The sequence below is a fragment of the Lasioglossum baleicum genome, chromosome 19 (assembly GCF_051020765.1).
Source record: "Lasioglossum baleicum chromosome 19, iyLasBale1, whole genome shotgun sequence".
NCBI classification, from domain to species: Eukaryota; Metazoa; Arthropoda; class Insecta; order Hymenoptera; family Halictidae; genus Lasioglossum; species Lasioglossum baleicum.
The window spans coordinates 2,657,863-2,674,536 of record NC_134947.1 but is presented as its reverse complement, the minus strand read 5'-3'; the positions used below and the strand labels follow the sequence as shown (position 1 = coordinate 2,674,536).

At 50.8% G+C, this 16,674-nt stretch overlaps 1 protein-coding gene across 1 annotated transcript in view; it reads right to left on the bottom strand.

Annotated features, from left to right (window-relative positions):
- Positions 1 to 1,162: 1,162 nt before the first annotated feature.
- LOC143218528 (uncharacterized) overlaps positions 1,163 to 16,674 on the bottom strand; it is a 121,906-nt gene continuing 106,394 nt past the window's right edge. The window contains exon 5 of the mRNA XM_076443753.1: positions 1,163 to 16,674. This exon is cut by the window's right edge and continues 24,870 nt beyond it. Within this exon, the coding sequence (XP_076299868.1) occupies positions 12,984 to 13,337 (354 nt within the window). The 5' untranslated portion in view covers positions 13,338 to 16,674 and the 3' untranslated portion in view covers positions 1,163 to 12,983.

Genomic DNA, 16,674 nt, shown 5'->3' with positions numbered 1-16,674 from the left:
ACGCAGGAAAAGATTCGAGGAACTAAACAGCAGACACAGTAACCACACTAGCAATAACACTGCAACAGGACCGACAGGAACCAACAAAACCGGAACTCCTCGCCAAATACGAAACGCTGACCAACAATCTCAGAACACACAAACAGGCAAACAAATTGCAACAACCAAAACACGTGCGAACAGACGTCAAAGAAGTACAAGATGACGCCCTTACCAACATAAACGACAACATGGTAGCCGTAAAACCGCAAACCAATCAAAACGAAGTAAACATAGATCTTACAGACACCAGAGGGCAAAACGCTAATGCAAAATAGAAACGTCAATATTAAAAGTAAACAGAAGATAGTAGAAGGATAACCAACTACAACGAACACATCGCACACGGAATAAGCACTGAAAATATAGATGATAGATATCCAATTCGGAAGGAAAACCGAAACGGCTATAGAACGCCAGATAACACAGACTAAATGGACTACAGAAAGGATACAAGAAGGGGAAACCGGTGGTACACGTAATACAAAACACAATAAAGATAATAGTCACTAACCACGCAACAAACACACGGAAACGAACGCAACAACCAAATAGGACCACAGTATACGAAGAAAGAAGAGATAGGATACGAAGAAAGAAGAGATAGCGACGCATAAGAAGAAGAAGACGACGTAGAGTCGACCCATAAGAAGTTAAAGATGACGTAGAGTCACCACAGAAGAAGAAGAAGACACAGAATCGGACAACAACAACGGAGGAACCCCAGGTCAGGCTGAAGTAAAATCTTCGGATAGTTCCGGTCGGACCTTCCCAATGGTAAGTGGAGGATCTCCAGTGTAGGGTGAGTGTTAGTGGGTATACCCCGTGACACTGTGTATCGCACTACCCCGCACAGCGTCACCCAGGGCATTGCACGTGCTCCTTGACATTTTCAAGGTCACAGCTGAGGGAGTCCCACACACCCCGGGGTTGCGATGATCCCGGGGCATGTACATAAAGTATTAAACACCCTATACTATAAACAATAAAAAAAAAAAAAAAAAAAAGGTCTAGTGAATAAGGAGGAAGAATTTTGGAAGGATTTAGAAGAATGGGATATAATAATAATGTTAGAGACATGGATAGAGGAAAAGGGATGGAACAAAATTAGAAGTAAGTTGCCAAAAAACTTTTACTGGGAGGTACAATGGGCTAAAAGAGAGGAAAAGATGGGGAGAGCAAAAGGGGGTATGATGGTGGGGGTAAGTAAGGAGATAGAGTCGGAAAGAGGGGAGTTAAGAGGGAGGGAGGGAATTATGATGACAAAGGTGAAAATTGTGGGGGGCTGGTGGAGAGTGATTGGGGTATACGTAAAGGGGGATTTAGAGAGAAAAATGGAGGAACTAGGAGAATGGATAGAGGGGAAAGAGAGAGGAATAAGAGTGATTATAGGGGGGATTTTAATGCGAGGACAGGGAGGGAAGGGGGAGAGGTAGGGGAGGAAGATGAGGGGGGGAAGAAAGCAGGAATTCTAAAGACGGGATGATAAATACGGAAGGGAGAAAACTATGTAAGTTTTTGAGTGAGAGGGGGTGGGGAATTTTAAATGGGAATATGAAGGGGGATGAGAGAGGGGAATGGACATATGTAGGAGCAAGAGGAAATTCGGTAATTGATTATGCGATAGGAAATGAGGAAACAAGAGAGGGAATAGAAAAAATGGATATAGGGGAAAAAGTAGAGTCGGATCACATGCCAGTAAGCGTATGGCTAAAAGGGGTAAGGGGAAAGGGGGAAAAGAAGAAAGGGAAGGGGAAGTGGATGAGTAGGGGGGATTGGTAGGAAGAGTGAGTAAAGAACTTCAGGGCAAGATTTGGGAGGGGGGCAAGCGGGGGGGGGGGACTACAAGAAGATTGGAGAGGGTTAAAAGAGAAAATAATAAAAGTAATAGAGGTAACGGGGAACAAAGAAAAAGGGAAAAAGAAAGGATGGTGGGATGAAGAATGCAAAGAAGAAAAAAGGAAAGTGAGGGATGAATTGAGGGGGTGGAGAAAGAGGGGAGGAGAGGGAAAAGAATATAAAGAAAGAAAAAGGGCATACAAATTATTGTGTGAGGAGAAAAAACAGAAAGAGAGGGAGAAATGGGAAAAGGAGGTGGAGGGTATAAAAAGGGAAAGTCAGGTATGGGCAATAGTGAATAGGGGAAGGAGAAAGGGGGCGGGGGTAGATGAGAGAATAAGGATAGAAGAGTGGGAGGAGCATTTCAGGGGATTGTTAGGAGGGGTAGAGCAGAGGGTGAGGGGGATCGGGACAGAGAGAAGAGAGGAAGACGGGGAGAAAGAAATAGAAAAAGGGGAAATACTTAGGGTAGTGAAAGGGTTGAAAGAAGGGAAGGCAGCAGGGGGGGGGGATACCGAACGAAGTTTGGAAACATGGAGGGATCGAGGTACAGGAATGGTTATGGAGGGTATGTAATAGGGTATGGAGGGGGGAGGGTTGGCCTGAGGAATGGTCCGAGGGGGTGGTAATTCCGATTGCGAAAAAAGGGGACAACAGTGTAGTGGAGAATTACAGAGGGGTAACGCTGACGCAAACAGCGTATAAGGTATATGCGGCAGTCTTGGCAGAAAGGATGAGGGAAGAATTAGAGGGGAGGGGGTTGTTACCGGCGAGTCAGACAGGTTTCAGGAAAGGGCTTGGTTGTATGGACAATATATATGTTTTGAACTACTTAATTAATAAACAAGTGAAAAAGAAGGAAAGGAGATTAGTTATATTGTTCATAGATCTAAAAGCAGCATTCGACTCGGTAGACAGGGAGATTTTGGTAGAGGCAATGAGGAAAAGGGGAATAAGGGAGGGACTAGTAGTGAGATGCGAGGAAATTTTAAAGGAAACGAAAAGTAAAGTAAGAGTGAGGGAGGAAGAAGGGAAAGAATTTTGGACAGAAAGAGGGGTTAGGCAAGGGTGTCCGTTAAGTCCGATGTTATTCACGTTACTGCTGGCGGACATAGATGAGGAGCTAGAGAAGGGAGGATGGGGAGGGGTTAAAGTGGGGGGGAGAAAAATATATACGCTAGGATATGCGGACGATTTGTCTATGCTAGCAGAGGATGAGGATGACATGAAGGGAATGATAGGGGTATTGAGAAGATATTTAGATAAGAAAAAATTGCATTTAAACGTGGAAAAAACAAAAATAATGAGATGCAGAAGAGGAGGGGGCAGATGGAAGAAGGTTACATGGTGGTGGAAAGATAAGACGATAGGGGAGGTTAGGGAGTATAAATACTTAGGGTATACGTTAGCGAGGGATGGAGGGCAAAAGGCTCATATAGAAGAAAGAATAAGGAAGGGGGCGGCGATAATGGGACAAGTATGGGGGATAGGGAAAAGAAGATTTGGGAAGGATTGGGGCAGAAGGGTGTGGCTATTTGATAAGCTAGTTTGGCCGGTAGTGAGCTATGGGGTAGAGGTGTGGGGATGGAAAGAAAGGGAGGGAATAGAAAGATTGCAAGAGAGGTATTTGAAATGGGTCCTAGGGGTAGGGAGATATACACCAGGATATATGGTTAGGGAGGAACTTCAAAGGGAATTATTAAGGGAAAGGGCAGGAGTAAGAGCGTGGGGATACGAAAAGAAACTAAGTGAAGGAAAAGGAGGGGAGCTAGCGAGAATATGTTGGGAGGAGATTAGAAGAAAAGATAGGAAGGGGGGATAAGGGATGGGTGGGAAAAAGAAAGGGAGGAATTCTTTGAGGAAAGGGGGTGGGAAAGAGAAGAATGGGTCGATCTGATAGAGAAGAAAAAAGAGTTAGTAAGCGAAAAAATAATGAAGAGAGAGAAGAAAATACAAAGAGAGGAAAGATGGGAGAAAATAGAAAAATCTAGGTATAATGAGTGGTATGGAAGGGTGAAAAGAGAAGGGTTACCGGGGTATTTGAAGAAGGGATGGGGGGAAAACAGATGGCAGAGAATAGCGAGATTTAGGTTGGGAAATGAGATGAAGGGAGGGAGATATTGGTTGATTGAGGAAGAGAGAAAATGTAGGATGTGTGAATGGGAGAGGGAAACATGGGAGCATGTATGGGAGGTATGCATGAGAGTGGATGAGGATAAAGGATGGCAGGAGAGTGTGTGGGAAGTATTGGAAGATGAGGGGGCAGGGGTGGGATGGATGAGGATGATAGAAGAATGGAGAACAGGTGATAAAGTTGGGAGGGGGTAAATGGGATCAACCGGAAAGGGGAGTCCATGGGTAGGGAAGGGGGGGTTGAGAGGGGATGCGAGAAGGAAAGTTCGAGGGAAAAGTTATGATGATCATGATGACGTATAGTCGAGATTGTAAATATTGTAAATAATGTTAATACTGTAAACATGGTGTGCACGGGTCTCTCTCTCTTTCTTAAAGTAAGTTAAGTTTAGTTGGTAAGTTAGGTATAAGTAATAATAAGTAAGATTTGTGTGAGAGGTGGAAAAAGATGATAATTGTGAAAATTTTTTGTAACCCTAAGGGGATCAAATAAAGGTCATACATATTATATTATTATTATACATATATATAAAATTTTTATAATAGCACACAATACGAGCATAGAACTAGAAAGGGCCACAACCAGAAATAACTCCACATATTATTCTACCCTCGAAGTATCGGCAGAAAGAAGCATTAACGCTGCGTTGGTGACGAATAACATCGGTCAATTGATACGTATTGTGGATTCAGGTCTGACAGGATATCCAATGCGCTATATGATGACTGCCCTACTATCCTGCAGTTTAATTATGCAATTAATTGTTGGGTTTCTTTTAAATCGGAGGAAACAATACGACATGGGTAACCCACAGGAAGCGATGACCGCAAAAACGTTAAAAAGCTGGATGTCAACTATGATATATATCATATTCTTCTTAAATTTAGGGTTGGCTATTTGCAGCGCCAGGGAATAAATCATGTATATGTTGAGACGTTGCAAGTCTGCGACGTCACTTCTCCGTTTGATAAACGGTCAGAGAACCGTATCGGGAGTGAACCGGACCGACCGTTAGTGTATGCAAGAACCACCCGCAACTTAGAACGCTCCTTGAGGAAGAGATTAAAATCGAGAATCGCTTCTAATGCCATCTGTTGCACGCACCGAGAGCAACTACTCTCGGGAGCGTGCCTAGGAAGCAACAAATACCGACAAGGCGCCCCGCACCAGAGGATCACCCGACGACGAAATATTGGCCGCCAACAAAAACCATTCCGGATCCGGAGAAGTGGCAAAAGGCACCGATGCACACGAGCCCGTAAACTCGGAGACGACGTGCCAGAACAATGGGGCTGCAACAACGTAACATCGGCATTTTGGTGGTCCAGCCGGCGTCTCACCCTCCTACAGTCGGCCCCGGCAAGGGTGGTGCGGAGGAGCGCCTAAGAGGACGAGTCCTCGCCGATCGCCTTCGACGATCGGCCATTGGTGTTTGACAGGTCGTGGGTCCAACGACCCGTTCTGATAGGTCGATCCTGCGACTAGAGTAGTTGCGTTGCGGGTGCGCCCATAGGGAATTTCGGCAAGACGAAAGGAGTGGGGAGATCGAGAATCGAAGCGCTCCGTCGATGCGACGAAGGATCACTGTCGCGCTGGTACTAGGACCGATCAGTCGAGTTTCCGCAATTTCGCTGCCGCACACATTTTTCCGTGTTCCGTCGAACAGAACGTAGTACGCGTCGCGGGTGGTTTTTCTTCGCGATACTTCCGAGAACAATTCCCGAGCGAAGGCCCTGAGTTCCGGCCACAGTATTAAGAATAGCTGAACGCAGAACGGTAAGTCGATTTAGTGATCCTCGTTCGCATTTCGGGTTGGCTCGATATTTAGTCCGAGGACGAAGCGAGTGCGCATCGTCCTCGGACCATTGGTGATTGCCGAGGCCTTGGGCCTCGTGCATTGGTGCTCGCGTACTCTCTGAGACGCTTGGAGCCTTCGCGAACAGTCTTCCCCTTCGAGTCGTCGGAAGTCTTCCTCTAGGAGCCGCGTCGAGAAGGGATAATTTCGGGAACAGCGAATTCGGTAAAATAGCGTCCATCGCGCTCGGCAATCGCGCGCCGGTCCGTCGAGACTACGCCGAACATCAGCGTTTCGCGAATCCCGTCTCCGTTGAGACGTGCATTGTACCGTCGTACCGTACTTTCTAGAATCGCGAAGTCTCGAATCACGCGCTCCGCGATCGACGATCCATCGCACAAGTGTACAAGGAGCGCGGGCTCCCGGGTTGCGGCCACGTGGCCGCCCCTCTGTAATTTATCTCCTGACAACGAATAAATTCATTCGAGCCCTAATTGTTTCAAGTCATTTCCGACCTGCGAGATCCGTCCTGCCGCGAGGGCTGTCCCCGTTATTCCCTGTGTCCGAATTCCTGGCAGTCCGTGTCGTCGAAGTTCGTTCGTGATCGCGAGAAGAGTCGCAGCTCGTGTTCGACTTCCTCGAACGCGGGACTTTCGTGTTTCTTAGTGCGGTACTTCCGAGTACCTGGCGCCCGAACAATACTTAGCGTCCGATTCGACTCTTCTCGTCAATTACCTTTGTCCCGAGAGGACCGTGTCAGCGCGGCCGCGCACGGCCCGTCCTCAGCGGCTGTAAATTCTCGGGGTTGACCGTTTCCGCCGGTCAACAAGCCGGTCGAATACGGGCAACGTTACAAATTGGCGCCCGAACAGGGACCTCTCTCTCGCAAGGGTTTTCCCCGAGAACAGAGAGAGGCGCAGGGATAACGTCGGACTCTCGCAGATAGATTACGGTACGACGCCGCGAGTAAAATCTACGGAAATCGCGATCCGACGGACGACGAATCGAACGAAACGACGTATCGCGCGAGTCGAGCAGAGCGAAAAATTACGCGCGTGCGAAGCGAAAATCCTTTCCGACGGAACCACGCTCAATCCAAACCGTTCAAGGAAGACTTCGAGAGCCAGCGCGACGCATTTCTTGTCTTTCATGTTTTCTTTCTTGTTTTTTTTTGTCAAGAGTAGAACACTAGAAATTGCAATGTTAATAAATTGTTGTATGTAATATTACTGTGTCCCTTGGTGAGGGGAGTGTACGTTTTCGGTGCTGGGCGAATAATCGTGGCCTAGTCGAATCCTGCTCTCCATAATTCGTGTTGTTCAATACTCTATTCGCGATTTCAGGACTTCGGAATTCTTTTTTTCTCACAAGTTGTCTATTAGTCTGAGTTATAAATAGCTTTTGTGTTAGGGTACTGTATGGTGAGGCAAACCGTTGTGAAAGAGCCATTGTCCGTGATATTGAAATAGGAATAATATCGAGATTAGGCGAAGACAAGGGCGAGAAATTTCGAACGGTTGAGAGTTTCGTGAGCCGTAACGTGTCTCCGGTCGGGGGGGAACCGAGTGCCCGGGCACGCAACGTAAACATCGCGCGGCCGAAAGGCCTTGAGAGTTCGGTACAGCGGGAAGAAAAACAAACCGCCGTAGGCCGCGTCGAAAATGCTGGGCGTCTCAATAAGAGATACAGACAACGTGTCCGTGTACAATGAATGCGATATAGACCCGGGGGAAGGGATGTCGAGTGACCCTCAACCGGGTGACGGAAATTCGGCGTCTCGGCTACGTTTTACAAGGTTCCCAGAAAATCCCGTAGCAGGCACATCAGGTACGGCCATAAAAACCGAGGTAGACGTTAGATCCGCGCCACCACCAGAGAGACCGAACTCGACAGCACCATTCGATATAATTCGAAAATGGCGATTGAAATTCTCGGGCAAATCACACGAAGATCCGGAAATGTTCCTCTCCCGATTAGAAGATCTAAGGGCCAGCTCGAATTTGAATGATGCTGATCTGCTGCGCTGCCTACCGGTGTGCTTGACCGATAAAGCCGCGCTATGGTATAAGAATCGCGGCGGATTTAGAACATGGTCGAGATTCGTAGAGGAATGGCGGGAAAATTACTTCGATCCGAATTATCAGGAACTGCTAGAACGCGATTTGAGAGTCCGGAAACAAGGTCCGGACGAACCGATACGGGATTACATAGCGTGTATGGAAGCTATGATCAATAGGTTAGAAAGGCCGTGGACCACCCACAAAGCGGTGGAAAGAATCTATTATAACGCGCGAGAAGAACTACGGAACGCGGTATCATTCGTAGATAATATGACTTTAGGCCAGTTAGAAAGAAAGTTGCGGGCAGCGGAGAGTAATATCGCACCCGGAAACGCGGAGCACTACCGATCGCCACAACTGGCAAATAAATACTTCGCATACAACCCAGCGGATTATAAAAAGCATCCGAAAAGTAACGGTAACGAAAAACAAAACAAATTTCGAGAATACGAGTCCGCGAACGCTGTAGAGTGGTACGATAGTACCGACAGTAACGAAAGCGAGAAGGGGTCGCCCGAACGTAAAGGTCGAGGAGTGCGTTCAAATAACAAATCGAACAGGCAAAGTAGTTCTCATTCCGGACCGAATAATAAATCCTGCGCGAAACACACCGCGTGCGCAGTAAAACCGTCGGAAAACGAACCGTCGGCAAAAGGCAAATGTTGGAATTGCCAAAAAGAAGGTCACTTCGCACGATACTGTAGAGCAAAAAGAGTCATCCATTGCTATAGTTGCGGGGAACAGGGGGTTACTATTCGCGAATGTCGTAAATGTGATCGAAAACCGGGAAACTGGAAACGGGACCGCTCGCAGGGGCCGGATCGATCCCGGAAACAATAATATCGGCTCGGATTTCGGAAATAAATTCCACCTCGGATCAAACAAAAAGACCGTCATTGTTAATCATCGAAACGAATATCGGAAAATACAAAGCACGCGCTTTAATAGATTCTGGCTCGTCAATCTCGTTTGCAAGTCGCGAAGTAATTCAGGCAGTAGGAAATCAAGCGAAAGTTTCTCTCGCCGAAAAACCGTGTTATTTCCTCTTAGCCACAGGTGCGGTGGATAGGGCAACGGAACAGGCCAAACTTAGGGTTACAATCAAAAACGAAACTAGAGAAATTCTCGCCCGCGTTCTCGATAATTTGGTGAACCCATTGTTACTGGGAATAGATACGATAGCGAAATTCGGTATCGTTGTCGAGTACCATAGGGCGGCATGGCATTTCGCCTCGCGACCAAGCGTTGAATTCCCTTTCGGGTCCCAATCAAACGAGCCACTCTGTTGCGGATTACAAATTTTATCGGATGTAGAAAAAGAGCGGTTACGCGAATTTCTAGATAAGGAACTCCGAGACTTTGCGGTGTGACGTTGCAACGTTTGCGACGTCCCTTCTCCGTTAATTCCGTGCATATTTTCGAGAGCGATAAAGGACCGGACCGCCCTCTAACGGGACACGTACCGAGACAGGATTCGAGAGCGCTCCTTTAAGAGATCCCGATATTATCGAGGACCTCCTAATGACATCTGTCGCGCGTGCCGAGAACGGCAAGTTTCAGGGCCGTATATGGAACGCGCAGAAGGAACCACCGACCGCCCGAATTGTCACGGGAAATGAACAATCGCCCCAAGGTCAGGAAGCGCCCGACGGAAAAGCGAATGGCCGTTTCGAGAAATTAGAGCTTGGTGCGAGGACACTCGGCAAGCAAACCGGAGGCGCCGCCAGGACAGCAGCTTGCGAACATCTCGTCCGATACGGACTGACGGAACACCCTGACGTCGTCTCGCCCCATCAAGGGAGAGCTGCCCCGGGGTCGGTGCCCTCGTAGCCAAGAAGAGGAAGCCCCTCCGCTGGTCAAGTCGAGCGATAGGCTCCTTGACCAATTTCGTGATTGCCCGGGGCCCTAGGGCGCGAAGAGGGAACGCTCCTGTGCCGTCGAGTCACGCCGTGGAAACACGCCATAGGCAATTCGGTAAAGCGGTCGAGTGGGGGGAACCGCGTTCGATCCGCTAGGCGGCCGAAAATCGATGGATCACTGTCGCGCTGGCTATCGTCCGACATACACGCCATTTTTCCGTCTTGTACTGCGAAAGTCGTAATTGCGCCGCGGAGAGGTTACGTGTCCTGTGAGGATTTCCGTGAGCTAGGGACAACGTCCACCCGAGCCCAGCTGTCGCACGCTCTACCGGGAGCCGGTCAATTACATCTGAACGAAAAACAGCACGAGAAACGGTAAGTCGCACTTGTGATCCATTCGGTATTTTCGTTGCGCGCCGGCTCGACCTTCGTCATGCGAGGACGAACGCTTCCCGTTCCGTCCTCGATAATTCGCTCGCATTCCTCTCGGAATGCTTTGAGATTGTTCGGGAATATTTCGGGAGAGTTTTCCTCTGTAAATTGCGTGCGGAAGAGTGTCTTCCGAGGAGTCGCGTTCGTGAGAGTAATTCAATTCGGTATCTTCGCGTTTCTCGAATCCTGTGTCTCCTGTCGAAACGCGTGTTCTGTCCGTCGGCGTTCGATCGCGTAATCGATAACGTACGCGTCGGGGCGATTCACGTGCGGAAGTCATCGCGCCAGTCTCGCAGTTCGCCGGTCATCTGCGCCTCGCGTTTCCGAAGTTCGTTGTGAACGGAACGACGATCATTGTCAGCGGTATCGTTGCGAGCGAAATCGGTAGGACAACCGCGCGGCGAACGGCCATCTTTTCGCTATCTTGTATGAAGAGCGCGGGCTCTCGGGTCGCGGCCACTGATTTTGTAAATCAACGACTGCTACAATAAATAGCTCGAGACCATATCGTAGTCGAATTATTCGATTCCCTGTGAGATCCGTCCTGCCGAGAGGGCTGTCCTAGTCACCCCGTGTTCGAACCATCTGGCCCAGTCGCGACGTCATTTTCGATCCGCGTATCTCGAAGATTCGGCTCTCGACCTCGGCTTCTCCGAGCTCGAGCAGTGCTTTGCGTTACGTGTGGCATCCTTGCGGTGCCTGGCGCCCGAACCTTTAGCTTTCGTGAGGAAATCGTCGAATCTTCGAGTCTCGTATTGTCTCGGGCGGACCGCGTGCACTCGGCTTGCACGCGGCCTGGTCTCAGCGCCTGCAAGGCCCGAAGGTAACCGGCTTCCGCGGGTCTAACAGCTCGTCGGAAAAAGGTTAACGTGACAAATTGGCGCCCGAACAGGGACCTCTCTTTCGAAAGGGTTTTCCCTGAACACGGAGAGAGGCACGGGTTGACGAAAGACTCTCACAGGGCAGATCGCGTATCGACCTTCCGGCACGCCGTGATCACCCGCGCGGAATTAGGAGAATCGACGGGAATTGCGAGACACGGGTTCGGCGATTGGAGAAAATTAAAGCAACGCACGAAAATTTCCCCGTATTCGTGAAATTACTCTCACGAACGTATCAAACGAAAGCCACGCACAACCACGTTCCGTCGCGTGACTTTCGAGGTTCCTCGCGAAACGAGGACTTGTTGAGGCGAGCCAGCTCGACAAGAAATTTTTTTTCTTAATTCTTGCCCACGTATTTCTTGTTAATTTATTTAATTTATTGAAATTTGTGCTTGTTGGAGTGTACGTCTTCGGTGTTTCCTTTTGTTCCCCGCCTGTAGAGGCAAATTCTCTCGTGTTCGTCGCGTAGCTAGTCTTTTTTTTTGTATTTTTTTTTTGTGTGCGAACGACTATCGACGCGTACAAAGCAAGGACGCGATACCCCCTGTAACGACCTTGCGAGATATTTGGGAATACGGGACTTCAGCACTGAGTGAGGCGGTTAGATTTCGAAAACGAAAATATTTCGATTCTCAAGGACAGCGATTTCGGTTAGCAACCGCGATCTAGTCGAGCTCGAAGTCGAGTTTCGTATCGTAGCGAAGAATCCGAGCCGTGCCCGGACGTTCGGATAAACACCGCGCGGTCGAGGGTCCTTGAGTTCGACAGCTCCGGGTAAAGTTTCGGTAACGGTCGCGCGTGAACAACAAGTCGAGACATCGCGTTCGAAAAACAGCTTCGGCGTTACCGGCCACATTTCAAGATCTTTTGTCTCGCTCTCGAGTACGGTTCTCGTAAATAACTCTCAGGTAGCGATGGCGGAGGGTAGTAGGACCTACGTTTCGAGGTGGCCGGAGGACGACAAATCGTACTACAGCGCGCACGGGAGTGAGGACGACGGGACTGTCATAAAACAGGACCCTGAGTCCCACCCCCCTGGTCCAACTATGCTGCAGGTACCGACGGGATGGAAACCATCCCCGACAGTACCGCGTCCAGCCGCCGTAACGACCTCAGTCCCTCCGGCCGACTCTGAGGGTAACAAGACGGCGTACGAGGTCATGCGGAAATGGGACCTTTCGTTTGAAGGGAAACCCGGGGAAGACCCGGAGGAATTTTTCAAGAGGCTCTCCGTTATGCGAAGAGCCTGTACCGTTCGCGATGACGACCTCCTACGCTGTCTTCCGATTTGTTTCACCGGTACCGCGGCGAAATGGTTCGACACCTGCCCTCCGATGTCCACCTGGGAGGAATTCGAATACGAGTGGCACCAGAATTTCCGCGACCCCGACTACCAACAGCTGCTCGAGCACGACATTCTCGTTCGAAGGCAAGGACCCGAAGAACCGCTTCGCGATTTCCTCGCGAATATGCGTAGCATGTTCGCGCGATTGAAGCGACCGTGGTCGGAACAAATGAAGATCGACCGCATTTTCTGGGGCGCGAGGGCGGAGTGCCGAGTCGGTATCGAAAAACGGACGGTTACGTCAGTAGCGGAGCTCGCGACATTAATGCGCGAGGCGGAACGATTCGCGATGCCGCAAAGCGTCGATAAATATCTCGTGCACACGATTGCGAATAAAGAATTCGCGTACGACCCGAAGAAATACGCGAAGGCGGCGGAGGCGGAGCCGGAAAAGCCGAAGGAGTACGAAAGGGTCAACGCGGTAGTCGACGCGTCACGAGGGGAACCGCGGTATCGTGCGGGCCCCTCTCGTCCGCGCGAACCCCCGATCGCCGAGCAACCGCGTCATAACCGACCGCCGTTCAACCGCTCGCGAGACGAGCCGCGCCGAACCCACCCGACCGCGACCGAGACCAGCCGAACTGTCACTTCGCCGGTCAGACAGCCGGCGGCTGACAGCACGTGCTGGAATTGTCACCGGCCAGGGCATAGATCGCGCCAATGTCCAGAGCCGCAAACTCGACATTGTTATCGTTGCGGGGAACCCGGGGTAACCGCGAGAGACTGCCGTCGTTGCCCTCCGCGGGCGGAAAACTACTATCGAAGCCGCTCGTAAGGGCCCGAACGGCCTCGTACCCAGTCATTTCGGCCCGCGTAGCGAATACAGAGTTCGGATCAGCAACCGTATCGAAACCTCCGCTACTTGTCGTAGGCGCGCACATTGCTTTCCACCGGGTGCTCGCACTGATCGACTCGGGCTCGTCGCTCTCGTTCGTGAGTCGCGAAACCATTGTGGTCGTGGGGGAGGCCGCCACGATAACGACGGCCGAAAACGAGTGTTATTTTCTTCTGGCCACGGGAGCCGTCGATCGCGCCGTAGATCAAGCTCGATTTTCGCTACGAATCAGAGACCAAACGAGGGAAATTTTCGCTTACGTCCTCGATAATTTAGTAAATCCGGTTTTGCTGGGAGTCGACGCGATCGCTCAGTTCGGTATCGTTGTCGAATACCATCGGGAGAAATGGCACTTTGCATCGCGGCCGCAGGTAGAATTTTCATTCGGGTGTATCTCGGAAAAGCCGCTCTGCTGCGGCCTACAGCGAATTTCCGAGTCGCAGAAGGAGCGGTTGCGCGTGTTTCTCGAGCGAGAAATGAAGGGCTTCGACCGGGTGCCTGGCGTGACGACTCTGACCGCTCACCGAATAGATGTCGGTGATAATAGGCCGATCAAACAACGTTACTATCCGGTCTCGCCGATCGTCCAGCAAGCGATCTACCGAGAAGTGGATTCGCTGCTGGAAAACGGGATAATCGAGCCGTCGGAAAGTGAGTGGTCGAGTCCGATCGTCATGGTAAAGAAAGCGAACGGCAAATATCGGTTTTGTTTAGACTTCCGGAAAGTGAACGAAGTTTCTAAGAAAGACGCGTACCCGCTGCCTATCATGTCGAGCATTCTAGATAAATTACGAGCCGCGAAATACATTTCGACCCTCGATCTCTCGCAAGCGTACTTCCAGATTCCGCTCGAAGAATCGAGCAAGGAGATAACAGCATTTACCGTTCCGGGGAAAGGGTTATTCCAATTTAAGAGAATGCCGTATGGGCTCACGGGAGCCCCGGCAACTTTTCAACGTCTCGTAGACAGATTGATCGGGCCCGAAATGGAGCCTTACGTGTTCGTGTATTTAGATGACGTCATCATCGCGACACCCACGTTCGAAGGCCATCTCGAGTGGCTCCAACGGGTTTTAGATCGCATAAAATCGGCGGGATTACTCGTGAACCCGGATAAATGCGAATTCTGTAAGGAGGAAGTTCGGTACCTCGGATTTGTGGTCAGCCAGGAAGGGTTAAAGGTCGATTCCGATAAAGTCGCACCGGTAATATCGTTTCCGGTCCCGCGGAATGTAAAACAACTGCGGCGATTTCTGGGGATGGCCTCGTGGTATCGCAGGTTCATTCCGGATTTCGCCACAGTCGCGGATCCGCTGAACATCCTTTTGCGGAAGGACGCGAAGTGGAAGTGGGAGCGTGAACAGCAATCCGCTTTCGAAAAATTACGAACGTTAGTCGCGACCGCCCCAACCCTGGCCTGCCCACATTTCGAGGTGCCCTTCACCTTGCAGACTGACGCGAGCATGGTAGGACTGGGAGCCGTGCTTGTACAAGAGATCGAGGGAACCGAAAGGGTTATCGCGTTCGCGAGTCGGTCGCTTAGCGCGGCTGAACGAAAATATTCCGCGACCGAACTAGAATGCCTCGCGATAGTGTGGGCCGTAGAGAAATACAGAGCGTATCTCGAGGGATACCACTTTACGATCGTGACCGACCACAATAGTTTACGGTGGTTAAGAAACTTGTCGAACCCCTCCGGTCGGCTCGCGCGGTGGGCGCTCCAATTATTAGAGTACGATTTCGAGATTAAGTATCGAAAAGGAGCTCTCAATCGCGTACCGGACGCGTTATCACGCATGTACGAGGGAGTCGAACCGGGGGAAGGGGGGGTCGAATTAGTGACCGCGGCCGTGACGAAACTCGAGTGGTTCGATCAGAAATATCGAGAAGTAGAAAAGGGCCCAGAGCGCCACCCCGACTGGTCCATTCGCGAGGGGCAACTTTTCCATCGTCGTACCGACCCGTTAATCTCCGAAATTCTCGGCGGTGATTTAGACGAGTGGAAACTCGTCGTACCGGCCGAGAAAAGAACTGAAATTTTGAGGGAAAGCCACGACGAGGTGCAAGCGGGTCATTTGGGGGTTGAGAAAACCTACCATCGAATAGCGACCCGGTACTATTGGCCGGGAATGTTTCGCACGGTCGTAGAATACGTGCGACGCTGCCCCACGTGTCAGTTAACGAAGGTTGAGCAATCACTCCCTTCTGGGCTCATGGGAAGGCGTCGTATCGGCGCGCCGTGGATGGTTATCGCAACCGATATTATGGGCCCGCTTCCCCCGAGTCGTGCAGGGTTTTCGTACCTGCTCGTAATTCAAGACCTTTTTACGAAATGGGTCGAGTGTTGCCCCCTGCGGAAGGCCACCGGGGCCAAGATTTCGGACGCGCTGGAAGACCTTGTCTTCTCACGTTGGGGGACGCCCGAGGTATTGCTCACAGATAACGGTACCGAATTCGTCAATAAAGCGATTCACGAACTCGCACGAACTTACGGGATCGCGATCACGACGACACCCCCGTATCACCCCCAGGCGAATCCTGTCGAGAGGGTGAACCGGATACTAAAAACGATGATAGTATCCTACATCGAAAAAGACCACCGTACGTGGGACGCGCACTTAGCGAAATTTCGATTCGCGTATAACACCGCGTACCACTCAGTGCTGCAAGCTTCGCCCGCGTTCTTGAATTTCGGACGCGAACCGAAACCAGCGTCATGCATTCGCGAGAGCGAGGAATCGCCGGTTGACCTGGAGGTAGCACCTATCGAGGGATGGTCAGAGCGTATGTCGCACCTGGCCACATTACGCCACTGGGTCACCGAAAACTTAGAGCGAGCGTACGAGACGCAGGCGAAAAATTACAACCTGCACCGAAAAGACATCCGTTTCGTGGAGGGAGACCTCGTCCTTCGTCGACAGCGCGTCCTCTCGTCCGCCGCGCAGAACATCGCGGCCAAATTATGCCCAAAGTTCAGCGGCCCTTTCCGAGTCGCGAAAGTACTGTCGTCGGTCGTTTACCGACTAAGCACCCCGGAAGGGAGGGACGCCGGGAAATCGCACGTATCCGACCTGAAGCCGTACACTCCACCGTTCAATGACGAACGAAACGATAACACCCCAGCACCCCACCTAATTACAGATGGAGGATCTAGACGAACCTCGTTATGTACATCGACGACGAGTTACGCTGGGTCACCAAATCCTGGAGATCCAGGAGGAGCTGGGTTACCTGCACCATCTGGTCCAGCTCCTGTCGCCCGGGGTCGCAGAAGAGGACATCCTCGAAAGTTGCCGGGTGATAGAATGGAAATGGAAGGGGGTACGCGAGCGAACCAGGATGCTGGGGAGGATCGTCCGGACGCCGCCGGAACTCCTACCGGTGGTGGAAACGGAGGAGGAGTCGCTCTCGAGCGAGGAGGGGAGCGTGGTCCACCAGCCGACGGAGGAACG